Below are 20,457 nucleotides of genomic sequence, written 5' to 3'. Positions count from 1 at the left end.
TGTCACTACGTCTCTATTGAGAAAACAGTCGCTAAAAGCGTTCACAAATATACCAGTGAGGGAGGTTGAGTTTCGGTTTCTGTTTTAACACAAAGCATAGAGGTTATTTTTCCCCCCACACCTTCAAATACATTGTACGTACAGTGCATACAGGATTCCAGCTGGAGACGCCACTGAATTTAACCACATTCACTAGGTATGTTATGTCCATTATTTGCCAGTTTAAACTAATTTTATCAATATTAACACTTTGAACTAGGGATGTAACGATTCACTCAACTCCCGATATGATTCGATTCAAGATACTGGGTTCACGATACAATTCTCTCATGATTTATTTTACAAAATGGGACTGTAGACAAATTGATTACTGAAAAATATTCCTTTATTTTTTTTTTGGAAAAAAAACCTAGAAAATACTGCATTTTCCTTTTATTTTTCATTATCAAAAGAATCCCTTGATAAACTATTCAAAACAATGCAATTTAACTAAAATAAATCCTGAATGAAATAAATAAAGGAATAATACAAATGAAGAAGAAGCCTAATAATTTAAATTCTGGTTCTATAGTAAACAATGCAAAACTACATAATAGTTCTTTTTCTTTTTAAAAGTGCAACTGAAAATGTATTTTGTGCCTTAACAATTGGACTTTAAAAAACAAAAAACGGTCATTTCACTGTATTTACATCAGATATTTGTTTGGACCAGCAGAGGGCGCTGGTAACCCAGTGGTTGGTTGGGATGCAGCTAATCCATGCAGTGAAGAAGAGATGCTATGCTAGCAGACAGAGCTAAAAGAAAAACGTGACTTTTACAGATATTCACGTAATATTACAGATATTTTTTAGGTGCTAAAGGAGTAAGGAACCATTTATGAACATGTTTAAGAGTAGAAGGCAGCCAGAAAGAAAGTAGTTGCAGATTCCGCCTGCCGCCTCAGCATTTGGACAGGATACATATATATTAAAAAATGTACTGCGATTCAATTTTCAGAAAATATCAACCGTGATACCTATGAATCGATTTTTAACTGCCTTACGATTAATCGTTACATCCCTACTTTGAACCCCTTTTTTACCACTTTTTCTGTCTGTTTTTATCTACTTTAATTTACAATTTTAAACCAATTTCTGTGGTTTTTAAAATCCCATTTCACCACCTTTTCCACCATTTTTGGTCACTTTGAACCCATTTGTGATTAAAACCAGGATTTCCATCTTTAAGATGACTATAATAATAATTTTATCACAGATTCATAAAACAATGGACCATTATTTTAATGACTTTATGGATGGACCCCAAAAAACTCTCCCCTTTATTCCCCCTTATAGATCTGGAACTTTTATTTTGGGGGCCGTGACCTAAAAAAGGTTGATCATCTTTGCACTGAGCCAGTTAAAGCAGCCTGACATCAGGGTATGTGACTTATACCCCGGAGCGACTAATCTGTGAATATTTCTAGGATAAAAGTGACTTTCTGTCACATTCACAGCTTCGACTGAGTTCTGCAGGTGTAAATATATAATCTCTTCATCTCCTCCTCATCCTCAGTGCAGCACAGGTGATGTCATGTCTGCATAGTGCCAGTACCCTGACGCACGCGCACACACACACACACACACACACACACACACAAACACACTGGACATATGTCGGCCTACAGCAGTGATGATGATGACCTGTGGCTTCATCGTCTGTTGGAACAACACACGCAGGTTCTCACGTGTTGTTCAACCATCATCACAGTGTCTTTACACTCGTTTCATGTTTACATTGTTCTTTTTATTACACTTTTCTGTATTTGTAGTCATTGTGTGGTTTTTCCTGTTTTTTTTTTTTAATCATTTTATTTAATTGTGTCCTAACTTTGTATAATTTTTGAGTCATTTATGTATATTTTTTTTTTATCACATTTTGTTTATTTTTAAAGGGATTTTGTGTATTTTAAAAATATATATTTTTGTGTATTTTTTTGACTCAATTTATTTTGACTTCCTTTGGTTAGTTTTTGAGATAATTTGTGTATTTTTCCACCTCTCTGTTGTGTGTGTTTGTTGTTTGTGTGGTTTTTTATTCATTTTATGTAATTTTGTCATAACTTTGTTTTGTGTGTGTGTGTGTGTGTGTGTGCGTGTGTGTGTGTGTGTGTGTGTGGATGATATCTCAGCTGAGAAGTGATCAGATGTGTGTAATGTTGGTATCTGTCTGATGACATGATTTGGATTTATCAAAATATGGAGTTTGAATTTTGTGGTGTTGTTTTACGTAACATACCCGACCTGTATATCAGTGGATCCAGCTCAGCCTGTAGTTTCACATAGACTCGTATTATATAGATCTGTGTTTATTTAGTGACTCACAGCAGTGGAGAAATGCAGAGTTTGCTGAGTTGTCGACTTTTCCCTCTTAGAACATAATGTCCTGGTGTGTGTGCTGTGATCTTTTCACTACAGTTTTAGCTTCTATAGTTCCTTAGGATTACAGAAAGGTATAGAATATGTGATGTCATTCATTCTTTACAACAGTGATTCTCAACTGGTGGGTCGCGGACAGCTGGTCAAAAATAAATAAATACTTAATGTCTCTCATGTTGGGTTGGACCTGTCTTTTATTTTGAAAGAAACTTTTCTTTTGACAGGCCTTATATGGATTAATAAGAATAAATTTGATTGGTTGAATTCTAAAAAAAAAAAAAAAAGAAAAGTGGGTCGCGATTTAATGACGGTGACAAAATTGGGTCACAGGGTGAGACCAGTTGAGAACCACTGCTTTATAACATTTAGACCTGTGAGAGTCACACTTTCAGCCAAATGAACATAAAAACAGTTTAATTAGCTTTTATTATCCTTTAATAATAAACCAGCAGCTCCTTCTTTATCCTGGATCATTAACACATTTCTCCTCCTTCGTCTTTCAGAGACTTTGGGAGGAAGTGGTGAGAAGCTGAACACAGTCCTGAATTCTCCCAGCATGCCTCTGGCCATCCTCAACATGGGTCAGCTGATGGTGTTCGGTCTCTGCAACCATGTGGTTTACCTCTCTCTGATTGGAGCTTTATGTACACAGTGTCACCACAGGAGGTCTACCTGCACCAGGTACCACTCAAACGTCTCATTCAGCTTAAAACACAGGTCAGAGTGTTGGTTTATTGTTGCTATGGAAACATAAAGATGTTGTAGAGATGATCACACAAAGTAAACGCACAACATGACAGAAAAATACACAATGTTAGCAGAAATATATACAAACGACAACAAAACAACACAAACTCTTTGTTTGGCCATAATTATTCTAATGCTGACATGAATGTTGATCATGTGATCCTCAGATCAGACACAGTCACATGTTTGTGTTGTTATGTTAAAGTTGTCCATTAATGTTATAATGTTAATGATTTGTGCTTCATTGGCTCTGCTGTTGTTAATGCTGATTAGTGCTGGTTTTTCTTCATCTTCATTTAGTGAAGCTAAAGCTAAAGTACTTTTTTATCTGTTTCAGCCGTACTTCAAAGCCCAAAGTTCATGAATATATATGTGTAATAAATACTCACACACAATAGAGACAAGACATAACATTTGATTCGAAGACACACTTTTCTAAATTAAATTTTATATTAAATGTAATATTGGGACTGTTATGGACACGCCCCATGTGTGTGTGTGTGCGCGTGTGTGTGTGTGTGTGTGTGTGTGTACGTGTGCGTGTAGAGTTCACACTAAAGTCACGCCTCGTCTCGATCCCACCAGGAGGAAAGTGTTTAACATGCAGCATAATCCTGCTGTACACACACACACACACACACACCCTGGAGTTGTAGAGTGTAATAAAGGTCAAGTGAGGGCTCAGTCTGGAGTGTGTGTTTACCATAATGATACTGGTGGTCGTCCAGTGTGTGTGTGTGTGTGTGTGTGTGTTACACACTGCTGTTTTTGCTTATTTGTGACTTTTTGAAGTCATTTTGTGTGTTTTTGTTGTGTATTTTTAATATTTTGTGTTATTGTCCTTTGTCACAGACAAAAATGTGTATGTGTATTTTGCCATTTGTGTATTTTTGTGCTATTTTTCTGTGTATTCTTGTGTTGTTTTCTGTGTTTTTTAGTGTTGTTTTGTGTGTTTTGTGTTATTTCTTTGTTGATTTGTGCTTGTTTTTGATTATTTTTGTAGTAGTTTGTGTGTTTTTGTTGTCATTTTGTGTTGCTTCTCCTGTAGTGAACCTTTGTCTCCTAAATTTAATTTTATTTATTTATTTGAATTAGGACAATGCATATTCATCAACATGTCAGCAGAGCAACAACGTAAATATGCCGGAGTTAGCAGAATGGCTAATTTTCATCCGTTGTCCTAAGGAAACGTGAGCTGGGATTAAACCATCGTGAGACAGTTTTACTACTGATGATGTGTTGATGCAATAGTAATATACACAGAAGGATTATAAAATGTGTAGTTTCTGTTCAGTGATTGTGGACTCACTGTGACAGATGTGAGACGGGATGACCTTATTGATCTGATCACTCACACACAGACACAGACACACACACACACACACAACCCTAAAGAAGTGGGAGGTTCCCATTAAAACCCGTCTGAAGATCAAACCATTGATCTCTCTTTAATCAGACTGTGGAGCAGAGGATTGTGGGTAAAATGATATCACTCTGCTTTTATAGACTGTACATCTGTCTTTGTGTTTGAATATTTAACTTTTTGTTGTGTTGTGTGTTCCATATCAAGTCGTACATTAGTTATAATCTGTAATATTTGTATCAGACGGGTCCCCATAAGGTCAAACACACAATGTCTGATCACGCGGAACCTGTCCAGCCTTTCTGTGGCTCCTCCCCCTTTAATACGTGACCTTAGCATGTTAGAGCCGGATTTTTTTTTTTCACAGACATTGAACGTAAAAGCTTTAAACTTCAAAAACACAGAAAATAAAAAGCTAAATTGCTATAAACAAGAATAAAAATTCACAGAATTGCAACAAAAACAACAAAAACATAAAAATTGAAAAACTACTCTAAACTGTCCGTGGGAAAAAGTGTTTAAATCCAGCCTGACCTCATTCCTGGCATCGCTGTGTGTCCTGCAGTAATGACAGATGTCCTCTTCCTCCTCTTTTTTAGGCTGATTAATGACAGTAGACAAGGTTTTTCTGCATGTAAACCTCTAGGAGTGTGCGTGTGTGCGTGTGTGCGTGTGCTTCGTCCCCTCACCCCCGGTTTGACTGTTGACCAGAGCAGTCGTCAGTCCGCTTGATACACTTTTATCAATCAATCAATCAATCTTTATTTGTATAGCACCAAATCATAACCAATGGTATCTCAAGACACTTTACAGTAGAGCAGTCTTAAGGACGGACTCTTCATTTTATGGATACACACATATGCATATATACGTATATACACATACATATGTATCCCACACCCAACATGAATTCATCATGGCGGCAAGGAAAACCTTCTGTTAAGCAGCAGGAACCTTGTGTGGATCCCATTCCTATGATGAACAGCCATCCACGTTTTATACTTTGTTTACGAGTTTCCTATGTTTATATTGAATAATAAAGTGCACGTTTTCAAACCGTTGTTTTAATGTTTGTGTCCAACTAAACACACATACAGTAGGTACAGTAGGTCAGAAATATTGTGCATTGTGCCCGTCTACCTATTCTAAGTCTATGAAGAATGTAGATCAGACGTACAGGATACGCATTTGTTGACGCGTTTGTTGGACTGGTGCACATTAATTTAGAATGGATCCACCCCCCATAGTGTGTGCGTGACATTTAAAATTTGGTTTATTTTTATTGTCATATTTGTTGTGGTTGTTGTTTTGTGTATTTATCTGCTTGGTTTGAAGTGTTTTGGGGTCAATTCTGGTTGTTTTGTCGTTCGAATGTAAAGTGAACTAAATGTGAGCGAGGGATGATGAAGAGTTCATGTTTAGTTCACATGTGATGAATTAGTGTGAGGGAGGATTAGGAGTGTGTAATTAGTATGTGATAACACTGATTGTTGGGGTTAATTATCATCACCTGTGTGAGCTCTGCTGGGCGGGCGTGTGTGTGCACGTGCGTGCGTGCGTGCGTGCGTCTGCGCGTGGGTGCGTGTGTGTGTGTGTGCACTGTGAGCGAGGACCTTATTTTTATTAAGGCAACGCTTTATTCACCTCTTTCCCTCAGTGTCAATTAGGTTTTTATCAATAATAATAAATGCCTTTCATTTATAATTAATAATGACCTCACTTTGAGTTAGCAATGTTAACAACATGAGCAACGTGAGTAACGTTAGCAACGTTAGCAACATTAGTAACGTTTGCAACGTTAGCAACATTAGTAACGTTTGCAACGTTAGCAACATTAGTAACGTTTGTAACGTTAGGAACGTTAGCAACAATAGCAACATTAGCAACGTTTGCAACAATAGCAATGTTTGCAACATTAACAACATTAGCAACATTAGCAGCGTTAGCAACGACAGCAGTAGCTTTGATCTTTTTACATTTATTTCAGTGTGTGACCTTCTCCCAGGTGGTGTTGCAGTCAAACTGGTGATCATGTTATCTTCTGACTGGATTAGCAGTCAGTGTTATGGTCTGACAAGTGATCAGTTCTAGGGCTGCAGCTATTGATTCTTTTTGGAATTGATTGATCTTCTAGCACATTATTGATCGATTAATCAGTGAATTGTATAATTATTATTATTTATTTTTTTTGCATTTTTAAGCAACCAAAACAAATAATGCATAACAAAAATGACGTGGTTGTAAAATGATCAAACATTTGGCTTTTATTGATTAAAAAAAACAACATTTGGCTCCAAAACTAAGCCCATTTATTGCAATTTAACCATGTAGTGTTATTAAGTGCCAGTGCTAACAATTAAATAACAATACAGTTAAGTCAGCTAACTACTGTAACTACTAACAAATAATATATCATTTGTGGGGTGAGCCCGGTTGCTATGGTAACCTAGAAACCTGTGTGTGTATGTGTTTGACAAACACTGAAATTATGTTTTTAGCAGCTGAGAAAATTAATTTATCTCCGACTTAATAAAGTATTTCTATTCTATATCAAATATTGTGCTGCTGACATTATTAGAATTGTCACAGTGATGATCAGAGACAGTTTTTAAAATCCATAACATTCAGAGCACAGACACTAAGACGTGCCACAATATTTAATGCTCTTTTTCTGAAATTTAAAGCTTTTAAAGCCTTAAATTTGGCAACATCAAATGTAATACCTTACCTTTTTAAGGATTTAAAGACCGTCTACCCTGGTTTGTGTGTACATACGTACGTGTTGATCACACTGCTTACGTCTTCTCTGCTGCTACACAGGCCGCTGCGTGTAACCGCTGTAGCAATCTGACGCTAGAGTTGTTGCATCTTCTGGACTATAACTGTTTGATTTACCTACATCTAAGATTACCTGGTGGTTGTGTATTATTTTAATTATGCTGCAGGTTCACTGATGAATTATTAGAACTGATTGAGTTATCTGCTGTTTAATATCTCTATATCCACAGCCGTGCAGCCAAATACACATGCATATGTCAATATACTGAGGCTGGAAAACTTCTGCGTTCCTTTTCATTTATCGTTCGGTAAATGATTTATATATTGATTATTGGTCCAGGCCTAAATTAGCGCTACATTACCTTGTTTCAGCGACACTTGTTGAAACATGTGGATGTTTTAAGTTCAGATGCTGCATCATTGAAGTCGTACTGTTGTGGTATGACACGTATTATTTACAGTAAACACATGATTGCACCTTGATGTATTGATCCCAGACTTTAGACGTTCTCTGTCACTTACTCTCCGCCATGGCGCCAACTAACTAGTGGTGTGCGGTCGTTGCGCGTATACTCGTATAGTGCGCATCATAGAAATGTAACGATGCTTCGAGGCACAATATTTGCCTCAAGGAATTTTTTGTAATCGAGTTAATCGAGTAACTTGATGAATCGTTTCAGCCGTAGTCAGGTTATCATGTGACACAGCTCTCTTATAGCAGCTAGCGTTATGATTAGAATAGTAATCAGTTTATCTTGTGACTGCTTTTAAACGCTGCTTTCAGACAAAAACACACAAAACTAGAACAAAACAATCCAAAAATACACAAACAAAAAAACACACAAAAACACATGTATGCTCTCAGCGTATGTCAGTGCATTAGTGACGCGCACACACACACACACACACACACACACACATAGTCTGCTGGTTATGACGCGAGACCAGCTGTGAAAACAGATCGATGGTTGTAATGAAAAGCCATCAATAAAGTTTAATCCAGTGAAAGCTGAAGATTGTCCATCTGCACACGGCGCGGGAAAAAAATAAAAAGGAAAGAAAGAAGGAAAACCAGGGAAGAATAAAATTAAAATATAAAAAAAGAAGAAAGGAGAAAAATAAAAAAAAGTAATAATAATAAAGGTTTTTTGAAAAAAGGGAAGGGGAGGAAAAAAAAGATGTTTTGTGTGTTGTCCCATTTTATGTAATTTGTTATTCTTTGTGTTTTTGGAGTCACTTTGTTGCCCTTTATGTGACTTTGGTGCTCATTAATGTGCTTTTGGAATCATAAGTTGTACTTTTGGGTAATTTTTGTGTTTTTGTTGCCTGTTTGTGTGCTTTTGGGCTCAGTATTGTATTTTTGGAATCATATTGTACATTTTTGTAATTATTTTGTGGGTCTAATTTTACTTTCATTTTGTGTGTTTTTCTAGTTATTTTGTGGGTTTTTGGAGTCATTAGTTGTAGTTTTGGGTCATGTTGGGTCATAGATAAAGTGATGACAGCAGCTTACAACTACGTAGTCTCACTCCTCCAGCGTGGGAATAAATGGTCTCAGATGAATAATTAAGCAAACACAGAAGGATGTAAAGGAAAAGCTGTTGAGCTGTGAGTGATGCTTGGGTTCATTCAGGGACAAACGCTGACCCTCAGGGTCCACGTTTAATCAGCTTAGTGTGTGTACGGGTCCACAGACCTGCACTTTAACACACTCTACATAATGTATGGAGGGAAAAAAACTCAGCTTAGCTTAAAGTACATTAGCATTAGTGTGTGTGTGTGCGTGCGTGCGTGCGTGCTTGCGTGCATTAATCACACTCACAGTGAGCTACAAAATGTACACAAGACACCATGCAACGTGACGTATAATGATAAAGTGGTTTTTAATGATATATGATCAGAAAGATACTGTAAAGGTCACATGGGCAGAACCACCAAAATTACAAAAACACACCAAACATCGAATACATTATGCAACATGTGAGATGTGATCATGTTTTGGTTCAGGATGGATCAAGCTGCCTAAACTAGGAGTTCTCAACCTTGGGGTCAGGACCCCATTTGGGGTCACGAGACACTGGGAGGGCGTTTCACCAGATGCCTTTAAGAAATTAAGAATTTTTTTTAATAATTTGAGCTCATTTTTGCTTATTTTTTACCATTTTTCTACAACTCCACCAAACTCACCATATTTTAACCTATTTTCATCACTTTTTCTAGCCATATTTTTGTTCCTTTTCATGTATTTTTGCTACATTTCTGACACTTCTACATCACATTTTAATGCTTTTCTGCACATTTTTTTCACTTTCCAGACATATTCAGCACTTATAAACCATTTCTACCACTTTTACACCTAATGTCACATATGTTGATCCATTATTGTCACTTTATAACCTCTTTTTAGCAGATTTCATGATTATTTTTCGCCATTTTTTGTACAGGATTCTGGCTGTCTGCACCACTGAATTTAACCACATTCACTATTTGTCATGCCCATTATTTGCCAGTTTGTTCCAATATTGACACATTGAACCCTTTTTACCACTTTTTCTGTCTGTTTTTATCCACTCTAATTTGCAACTTTTAAGCAATTTCTGTGGTTTTTAAAATCCCATTTCACCACCTTTTCCACCATTTTTGGTCACTTTGAACCATTTCATTAGTGATTAAAACCAGGATTTCCATCTTTAGGATGACTATAATATTAACTAGAAGCATGTGCTTGCCCCTGTCGCACCGCAATTTGAAAAAAGTTGAATTTGTTGAAAAATATGAAAAAAATTCAATGAGTTGAAAAAAGTTAGCATTGGCATTGTGTTAACATTGCGTTAGCATTGTGTTAGCATTTGCATTGTTTTAGCATTAGCATTGCCTTAGCATTATCATTAGCATTGCGTTAGCATTAGCATTGACATAACGTTAACATTAACATTTCATTAGCATTGGCGTAGTATTGACATTAGCATTGCGCTAACATTAGCATTGTGCTAGCATTAACATTGCGCTAGTATTAACATTGTGCTAGCATTAGCATTTTGCTAGCATTAGCATTGCACTAGCATTAGCATTATGCTAGCATTGCGCTAACATTTACATTGTGCTAGCATTAGCATTGCGCTAACATTTGCATTGTGCTAGCATTAGCATTGCGTTAACATTAGCATTGCGTTAGCATTAGCATTATGTTAGTATTGCGTTAGCATTAGCATTATGCTAGCAATAGCATTACGCTAGCAATAGCATTAGCATTGCATTAGCATTGACATATCATTAGCATTAGGTTAGCATTAGCATTGCGCTAGTGTTAGCATTGCATTAGCATTATTACTAGCATTGCGCTAGCATTGTGCTAGCATTAGCATTGCGCTAGCATTAATATTAGCATTGTGCTAGCATTAATATTAGCATTGCGTTAGCATTAGCATTGCGTTAGCATTAACATTGCATTAGCATTAGCATTAGCATTAACATTGCGTTAGCATTAGCATTTCATTAATATGGGCGTAGTATTGGTACTAGCATTACGTTAGCATTAGCGTTAGCATTAACATTGCGTTAGCATTGCATTAGTATTCGCATTGCGTTAGCATTAGCATTAGCATTGCGCTAGCATTAGCATTGTGCTAGCATTAGCATTCGTTTTGCGTTAACTTTGACGTAGCGTTAGCATTAGCATTGGGTTGAAAAGGTTGAAAAAGTTCAAATGGGTTGAAAAGGTTGAAAAGGTTGAAAAAATTTAAAATGGGTTGAAAAGGTTGAAAAAGTTCAAATGGGTTGAAAAAGTTAAAATGAGTTGAAAAGGTTGAAATGGGTTGAAAAGGTTTAAAGAAGTGTAAATGGGTTGGAGGTAGTAGCTGAACATGTTAAAGGTTGAATGGTTTGGATCAGTTAAAGAATGGCTGGTGAGGAAGGGTTTAAAAGTTTCTAAGGTTGATATTTCCAATGTAAGTGGATGGGAGCAAAAAGTTGCCAGGGCAATAACTCAAAAAGTGGACAAGTTACAAATTATAAAAGCGATTGCATACATGTCGTGAATTTTCTGAACAGTTTGATATCTTAATTATTAAAATCGGACAAACGGTGTAGGAGGAGTGGCGGCACACGGAATAATAAAGGACACGGAATACAATAGTAATAATAATAACCGTTCCTGGATAACAGTGGATATTATTCAGATGAATAAATAAATGTGGTTATCACAGATTCATAGAACAATATATAGTTTGAAATAAAGTTTCAAACCAATCAGCATTGATGTCAATACTACAGACACACACCAATGGTACGAAGCGTTTTATTGTGGCGGTGCAGCTGTGTTTCCTGTGCAGATTGGAAGGAAAACATGTTTACTCCTGGTTCACGCTGCTCTGCACGACACGATCAATCCACATCGTCAGTCACGCAAACAGCAGAGCTAGCGTTAGCGTGTGAGGGAGAGAACACGCAACCTCCACGTGTGTGTGTGTGTGTGTGTGAGTGTGTGTTTTTGTAACACACACACACACGTTAGCCTCCCTAGATGACACTCTCAGGCTGAAGTGCACTTAAGGCTTTTCTCCTTGTACACACACAGGAACACACACACACACACAGAGGAACACACACACACACACACACACACACACACACACACACACACACACAGAGGAACACACACACACAAGAATATGTATATATTATATAAACTCTTCCTCACCCACTGTGGGTGTTCTCGTTTTCCTCCAAGCTCAGGTCCTCTACCAGAGGCCTGGGATCTTGAGGGTTCTTCAGTATCTTTGTTGTTCCTAACACTGCACTTTTCTGGACTGAGATGTCTGATGTATTTCCTGGGATCTGCTGGAGCCACTCCTCCAGTTTGGGGGTCACTGCCCCGATGACCACGGGCACCACTGATGCCTTCACCCTCCAGACCTTCTCCAGCTCTTCTCTGAGCCCCTGGTATTTCTCTAGTTTCTCGTGTTCCTTATTCCTGATGTTGAAGTTGCTTGGTATTGCTATGTCGACCACAACGGCTTTCCTCTGCTCTTTGTCCACCACCAGAATGCCTGGTTGGTTCTCCATTACCATTCTGTCCGTCTGTATCTGGAAGTCCCACAGGATCTTAGCTCGGTCATTCTCTACCACCTTTGGAGGTGTTTCCCACTTTGACCTTGTGGTTTCCAGCCCATACTCTGCACAGATGTTCCTGTACACTATACCAGTCACTTGGTTATGGAGCTCCATGTAAGCTTTCCCTGCCAGCATCTTACACCCTGCAGTTATGTGCTGGATTGTCTCATCTTCTGTTCCCCATTGTCTGAGACATTCACTGAGCATGTCATCTGTTGGAGCCTTGTCCTTGATGTACTTATGGATCTTGGATGTTTCATCCTGGATAGTGACCCTCACGCTCACTAGTTCTCGGCCTCCTTCCTTACGGCTAGCGTACAGTCTCAGGGTGCTGGATTTGGGGTGGAACCCTCCGTGCATGGTTAGGAGCTTTGGTGTCTTAACATCTGTGGTCTGTATCTCATCCTTTGGCCAGCTTATTATTCCTGCAGGGTATCTGATTACTGGCAGGGCGTAGCTGTTTATTGCCCGGGACTTGTTCTTCCCATTGAGCTGGCTTCTTAGGACACGCCTTACTCGTTGGAGGTATTTGGCCATTGCCGCTTTCCTAGTCACCTCTTCGAGGTTGCCATTTGCTTGTGGGATTCTGAGGTACTTGTAACTGTCCTCAATGTCTGCTATTGCTCCTTCTGGGAGTGAGACCCCTTCTTTGTGGACTACCTTCCCTCTCTTAGTCACCATCAACCACACTTCTCTAGTCCGAATGACATCCCAATGTCTGCGCTGTAGATCTTGGTGGTATGGATCAGTGTCTATGTCTCGCTCATTCTTAGCGTACAGCATGATGTCATCCATGTAGAGGAGGTGACTGATGGTGGCCCCGTTCCTGAGTCGGTATCCATAGCCATTCATGTTGATTATTTGGCTGAGGGGGTTCAGACCTATGCAGAACAGCAGTGGGGACAGGGCATCTCCTTGGTATATGCCACATTTGATGGAAACTTGTGCAAGTGCCTTGCCATTGGCCTCAAGGGTGGTTTTCCACAACCTCATCGAGTTTGCAATGAAGGCTCTTAGATACTTATTCGTTTACATTGTTATGTTGACACTTATTTACAGAAATGTGGCACTAAAATAGTGTCACTGTTTATGACACTTTTTTCAATTTGTCTTTCAGAGATATAAAATAAAAAAAATGGTATTTTTTCACTTAATCTTTTTTTTTTTTCTTGTTATGTCATAGATTATGGTAGATTGATTCTGACCAATATATCGATAATCGCAGTATCGTTGTGAGCTTTGTATCGTGTATCATATCGTATCGTGAGGTACCCAGAGGTTCCCACCCCTATGAGACATGTCCCCAGATAAATGATGGAGAGTTGGTTGAAATGAAATATTGACAAATACATTTATTTTGTCAAAATTCTTGTTAGTTTTCATTTGTAATTTCTGGTTGATTAAAACTAGCATTAGGAGGCCACAGTGCAGGGAGAGCTGCTGGTATGGAGGTGATGATATCATTCTGAAGGTAGAAATTAACGTTAAAACAGGACAAAGTCATGTTAAAAAAGGGCAAACATTTTTTTCACGGTAACGCATCATGTCACTAAAGTCTCACTATTGTCATTTTCTGAAACTTAGCAGCCCTGTGCTAACATTATTGCGAATGCTAGGCTAATGTTAATACTAGTTAGTGCTAGATTAATACTAATGCTAAATTAATGCTAATGCTAGATTAATGTTGTTGCTAGACTAATGCTAATGTTAATGCTAACTTATGTTAATGTTATTGCTAACGTTAGGCTAATCTTCATACTAGGTTAATGCTAATGCTAGACTAATGCTAATACAAGGCTAATGTAATTGTTAGGTTAATGCTACCGCTAGGTTAATGCTAGGCTAATGTAATTGTTAGATTAATGCTAAAGCTAGATTAATGATAACATTGGGTTCATGTTAATGCTAATGCAAACTTATGCTAACGTTAATGCCAATGTTAAAGCTAGATTAATGTCAATGCTAGCTAATGCTAATGCTAACTTATGCTAATGTTGATGTTAACTTATACTAAAATAATGTCGTTTTTAGCGAGCGGGTAACAAAATAGATGGATGGATCTTCTGAATTTGCTTACTGCATCCTCACTTTCATTTTCTTCAGGAAATGCTAAAATTCTAGTTTGTTTTGGTTTTAATCCACTTATTTAAAGTGTACTTTAAGTGAAACTGTATATAGCAAAAAACGTGTTTCATGTGTAACCATTAAACAAAATCTGCACAAATGTCGCCTGAAAATTTACCAGACACTAAACAGCTTTCTCTCTTTTTTTTTTTTTTTTTTTTTTTTTGGGGGGGTGTTAGTGTAACATCATTAATGTCTACTTCCATTACATACGTCAGGTTTCACCAAATGTATGAAAATCTGGAGATCACCCTAGACTGTCTGCTGACCCCAAACCTCCATCTGTGTTTTTTTTTTTATTTAACCTTTATTTAACCAGGAAAAAAAAAAATCCCGTTGAGATTAAAAACCTCTTTTTCAAGGGAGTCCTGGCCAAGAGGCAGCAAAGTTACAACACTGAACAGAAATACATTTACATTACATTACCCCCCCCCCCATGTCACACTGTTAGCACTGTTTATTAGCCTCCGTTAGCCCCCCAGACACCAGTAGCCTCCAACAGAAGGAAAAGATTCTCCAATAAACACCGAGGCCATGAGGTTAGGACACGGGTACATAAATCTGCCACCTTGACATCCATCCTAGCCTAGAGTCCCCCCCACACACACACACACACACAGTAAACAAAGAGGTTATTGTGATGTTGAATGGGTCCCTGTGTCCCAGTGATAAGACCAGTATAGATGGAGCTACATGTTTATTACACGCAGACTTCCCATGATCTAGACCCGTGGTCCCCAACCTCTGGGCCGTGGACCTGCACCAGTCCACAAAGTTTTAAATAATATCAACTCATTCCGTTTCCATCAGAACACAGTCAATCTAAAAGAAAATACAAATGAAATGATTGATATCCCGGACAAGCCCCCAGTTTATCATCTGCTCCCTTAAAGAAGAAAAACACAAAGCAGCTCCAATTGGGACCAGTTTTTTACAGCTGATTATAGACATGGGTCAAACTGACCTGTTAGTATTAGAGATGCTAACAGAAAGCTAACACAAGAGGAAGGTTACGTTTTATGTATTTATTTATTTCAGGCTCAGTAATTGTGGTTAATTGCATTTGAACTTTAGTAATTGAGAACAGAATTGTAATCAGAATCAACTTTATCAGCCATGTAATGAATGTTATACATGATGAACTGTGCTCTCTCTAACAATGTAAACATTAAATAATAACAATCAACTAGAAAAAATATAAACATAAAAATAACAATAATAATAATAATAATAATAGTTATTATTATTATAAGATAATAATAATAAACTTTCCAGAGAAAAATAATAATTGTAATTTTAATTGTAATTGGAAAAAATGCCGACCATAATAATCAAAATTTATTTGTAATTGAACATGGATAATTGAAGACGTAGTTGTAATTGAAAAATGTAATTGACCTCAACCTTGGTGTTTTCTCACCTGGCTTAATGAAAACGTCCATCAGAGGACGTAAATTTGGTCCAATCAAGAGCGAGAGCACAGTCACATGACGAGAAGAGGGCGATTCTTAAGATTTATTGTACATTAGGACGGAGTGTGTCTCACACACACACACACACACACACACACACACACACACACACACACACACACACACACACACACACACACACACACACACACACACACACACACTCACACACAGGTCACCAGTTGTCAGTAGCCTCTCTGCCCCAGGGCAAAGCTTTCATGCTACATTTCCACCAATCCTCCATCATTTTGGACACAAAACTATCGTAAAAATATACAAACTATTTCCAAAAATACACAAAATGATTCTAAAAATACACAAAGTAACAACATAACTACACAAAACATAACCAAATTATTATTATTAAAAACACACAAAATGATTCCAAAAATAGTACAAAATAACAAAAGGAATTACAAAATAACAACAAACACGTTGGAAACAACACAGAAAACCAAGCAGGATGACAGAAAACTTCACACCACAATAACTCAATAACCACACAAAACAGCAGGAAAAAATAACCACAGAAAACTGCACAGAATTACACAAAACAACAAAACTATTGTTAAAACTACACAAAATACAACAAAACTATTGTTAAAAATACACAAAATACAACAAAACTATTGTTAAAAATACACAAAATGACAACAAACACACAAATCAAAAACAAATACACAAAATAATTCACAACACTGCCCAAAATGTTAATGTATAACCACAGAAAGACAGAAAAACTGTCAAAAATAACTCAAAAACCACACTAAACAGCAGGAAAATAAAAAATACAACAATAAACATATACAAAAATAACTGAAAAAATTAGAAAAGAAATCACAACACATATTTGTGTGTGTGTGTGTGTGTGTGTGTGTGTGTGTGTGTGTGTGTGTGTGTGCGTGTGCGTGTGCGCGTGTGTGTGTACGTGTGTGTGTACGTGTGTGTGTGTGTACGTGTGTGCGTGAGTGCTGACTCAGCTTTTTTCCCACAGCCCACAAACGGCTGCTGCTGGAATAACACTGAGTCATGACCACGGCTGCCATGGCAACCAGAGCAGATGACTCAGCAGGTTTGGACGCAGAAACCTGTTTCACAGCGTTTTCTGCAGTGTTGCATCATGGGACATGGGGCCATTGCAGTATGACACCATCACTATCAAATCAACAGAGAGAAAGAGGGAGCATATGATGTCAGCGTGAAAAAAAAACATACAACAAAACCATGGAAAACTACACAAAATACAATAAAACTATTATTTAAAAGACACAAAATGATTAAAAAAATACACAACATAACTCACAAAACAAAAGAAAAATGCACAAAATGTCAATATAACAATAAAACTACACAAAATCTAACCAAATTATTATTATTATTATTATTGAAAATACACAAATCAGAAAAAAATATACAAAATGACTCTAAAAACACACTAAAAAATTACTCAAAAACCACATAAATAGCAGTAAAATACACAAAATATATTAAAAAAATGTATTCAGAAGAACTCCAGAAATACACAAAACAATAAAAACAGACAAAATGACCCAAAAAAACAAAAACAGCTTTTTTTGGCATTGACAGTCAGAGGCTGTTGAGACTGAAGTGGCCGATGTCAGATACATTAAGGCGTGAAAGGATCTGATCAAAGGTGTGTGTGATGTTTGCAGTTGCACTACGTCTGGTCGATAGTGCTTCAGTCGCTCCTTCTTTCCCCCAGAGATGCTCGTTCACTCAGAATAAATGTACTTCGTCTCCTCCAGTCATACCTGGGACTCCTTCACAGGAAGTGAGCTTTGAACCCTCGCTGAGGACACCAGTGTTACGATATATCACCTCAACGTCCCACGTGCTAACACGCTAACAGTGACCATCAACCTGTTTATTGTCTCTGAAGACAAATAACTTTTATTGTATTATGTCTTACATTCAAAATATAAAAAGCAGACACTATTCTCGGTAATTCATCAAGACGCTTGACCAATGACAGAATAAAATTGGATCATTTTGGGGTTAAAAAGGTTGTAACAATGTCCAAAAGCAGATTTTCTCAGTCCTATAACTATACATGTAAATTCTCCAGAGGTATTATTAAGTTTAAAGTCTATCTGAGGGTAGTTGTATGTGTTTGCAGGATGACTTTGTCCATACTTTCGACCAGGGATGGACCAGAAAAATATATTTGTCCAATCCAAGGTGCTAACTGTAGCAGTGCTAATCGAGTCGTGCCAACTGTAGCAATGCTAACTATTGCAGTGTTAACTGTAGTAGTGCTAACTGTCATTTTTGCTAACTGTAGCAATGCCAACTATTGCAGTGTTAACTGTAGCGGTGCTAACTGTAGCAGTGCTAAATGTAGCGGTGCTAACTCTAGCAGTGCTAATCGAGTCGTGCTAACTGTGGCAGTGCTAATCGAGTAGTGCTAACTCTCACAGTGCTAACCGTAGTAGTGCTAACTCTCAAAGGGTACATTACAATGTATTGAGATGAACTTTTGTTATTGACCAAATACATATTTTCCACCATAATTTGCAAAAATCCTACAATGTGATTTCCTGGATTTTTTTTCTCATTTTGTCTCTCATAGTTGAGGTTTACCTATGATGAAAATTACAGGCCTCTCTCATTTTTTTAAGTGGGAAAACTTGCACAATTGGTGGCTGAATAAATACTTTTTTGCCCCACTATATATATAAGTATAGTGTATAAGTATTTGAGTCTTTTTCTGTATTTTTGGAATCGTTTTGTGTTGTAACGTATCGCAGCTTCTACACCCGCTCTGTTCATTACTGGTGTGATAAACCCTCAAAGTAAAAGCAGCAGCACATCACAATTATCACAAATGATATGGAAGCTTAGATGTGAGCTTAGCGCCGCTGCAGAGGTGCTAACGTGTGTTTAGCAGAGGGATTACAGCGCATTAAAACACACCTGCTCACATGGATCTGATGGATTTACACACGTTCACGTTAGCTGCTCTAATCTTACATTAACAGTGGATTTTAAAGCAGTGGATGATGATAACGTCCTCAAATCTGATAATTATTGGCTTCTCTGTCTTCAGATGAGAAGCAGATAAAGATGTGATAAAGGGAGTTCTGTCTGAAGTAGTAAATTGTAAATTTTGGTTTTACTTTTGGTTAGACGAGGTGTTTGTGTGCTTAGGAGTCATTTTGTGTTGTATTGGCATTTTTGGAGTTATGTTGTGTATTATTTTTGTAATTGTTTTGCCGTTTAGTGTGTTTTTGTGTATTTGTTTTGGTGCATCATAAAATTAGAGTGAGGGCCGATTGTGGCCCCCACGCCTCCAGTTGCCCACTGACTAAAACTAAAATAATTCAGCGGTTTGCATATAAAACATTTTCCAATAATTTTAAGAAATTTTAGCAGCAAGTTCATGTCTGGCAAATTTGGCTTTGATTTTGAAATTCTACATTGTGAATAAAAAAATAGTTTGTTGTACAACTTAATCTGACAAAACTCAGATGATGGAAAACCAAAATCCAAACCTGTAATGATATCTAAAACGTTTTTTTGTGTGCTTATATGTAAAATAAATACAGTTTCACTGTGAATATCACAAAACGAACAGTTTCTAAAATCAATATTAAACGTTTGATGTAAGAAATCATTTCAAAAACAGATATAGTTTTAAAATGTGTTTTTCTAGCCTTTGGAGCTGTGGGAAAAATAGTTTGAATAGAATCAGGTGAGATATGTTTTAAACTGTTTTATCGAAAAGACAATAAAGTGTTTGAATACAGTTGAATACACTGAAAAAATATAATAATCACCACAGCAAGTCATAATTATGAGATATAAAGTCATAATTATGAGATATAAAGTTCTAGTTATGAGATATAAAGTCATAATTATGAGATATAAAGTTCTAGTTATGAGATATAAAGTCATAATTATGAGATATAAATTGAGGATTTGCAGCAGTCTACCGACGCTGTTAACATTCTTAATTACACTTTGAATAATAATTCATTCAAAACGCATATTTTGGCTGTTTATTCAGTTCTTAGAATATGGCTTTATTGCAAAATGATTCTGTCACATTTTTGTATGTTTCGTAGAAAATTTCATTTAAAATAATTTTCTCATAATTATGACTTACCATAGTGATTTCTATTTATTTATTCATTCATTTTGTGGTAAAAACGGGCTTCCATTAACAATATTTTGCATTTAAGATTTGTTATATTTCATTTTATTGGATAAACCAAATCTGAATACAGACATTTTTCCCTAACGGCCAAACAGGAAGAGAATACGGAGCTCGACCCCTGTGATTGGCGGTAGAGCTATTTGTCCCGCCCACCCACCCTATTATTGGCGTTGGAATGCTTTTGTCCCGCCCACCCTGTGATTAGCGGTGGAGTGGTTGGTCCCGCCCCCCCTCGGTGCAGTGGTTGAGTCCGGTCGTGGTGCTGC

General features: G+C 37.3%; 1 protein-coding gene across 1 annotated transcript in view; it reads right to left on the bottom strand.

Moving 5' to 3' along the window:
• Positions 1–13,297: 13,297 nt before the first annotated feature.
• mast2 (microtubule associated serine/threonine kinase 2) overlaps positions 13,298–20,457 on the bottom strand; it is a gene marked incomplete at its 3' end in the record, with an annotated part of 68,066 nt that continues 60,906 nt past the window's right edge. Inside the window, exon 21 of the mRNA XM_028443920.1 lies at positions 13,298–13,332. Coding sequence (XP_028299721.1) covers positions 13,298–13,332 — 35 coding nt within the window. The remainder of the gene's footprint in view (positions 13,333–20,457) is intronic.

This window comes from Gouania willdenowi, chromosome 4 (assembly GCF_900634775.1).
Source record: "Gouania willdenowi chromosome 4, fGouWil2.1, whole genome shotgun sequence".
Lineage (NCBI taxonomy): Eukaryota > Metazoa > Chordata > Actinopteri > Blenniiformes > Gobiesocidae > Gouania > Gouania willdenowi.
The sequence above is the reverse complement of the archived record's forward strand: the minus strand, read 5'-3'. Positions and strand labels throughout refer to the sequence as shown.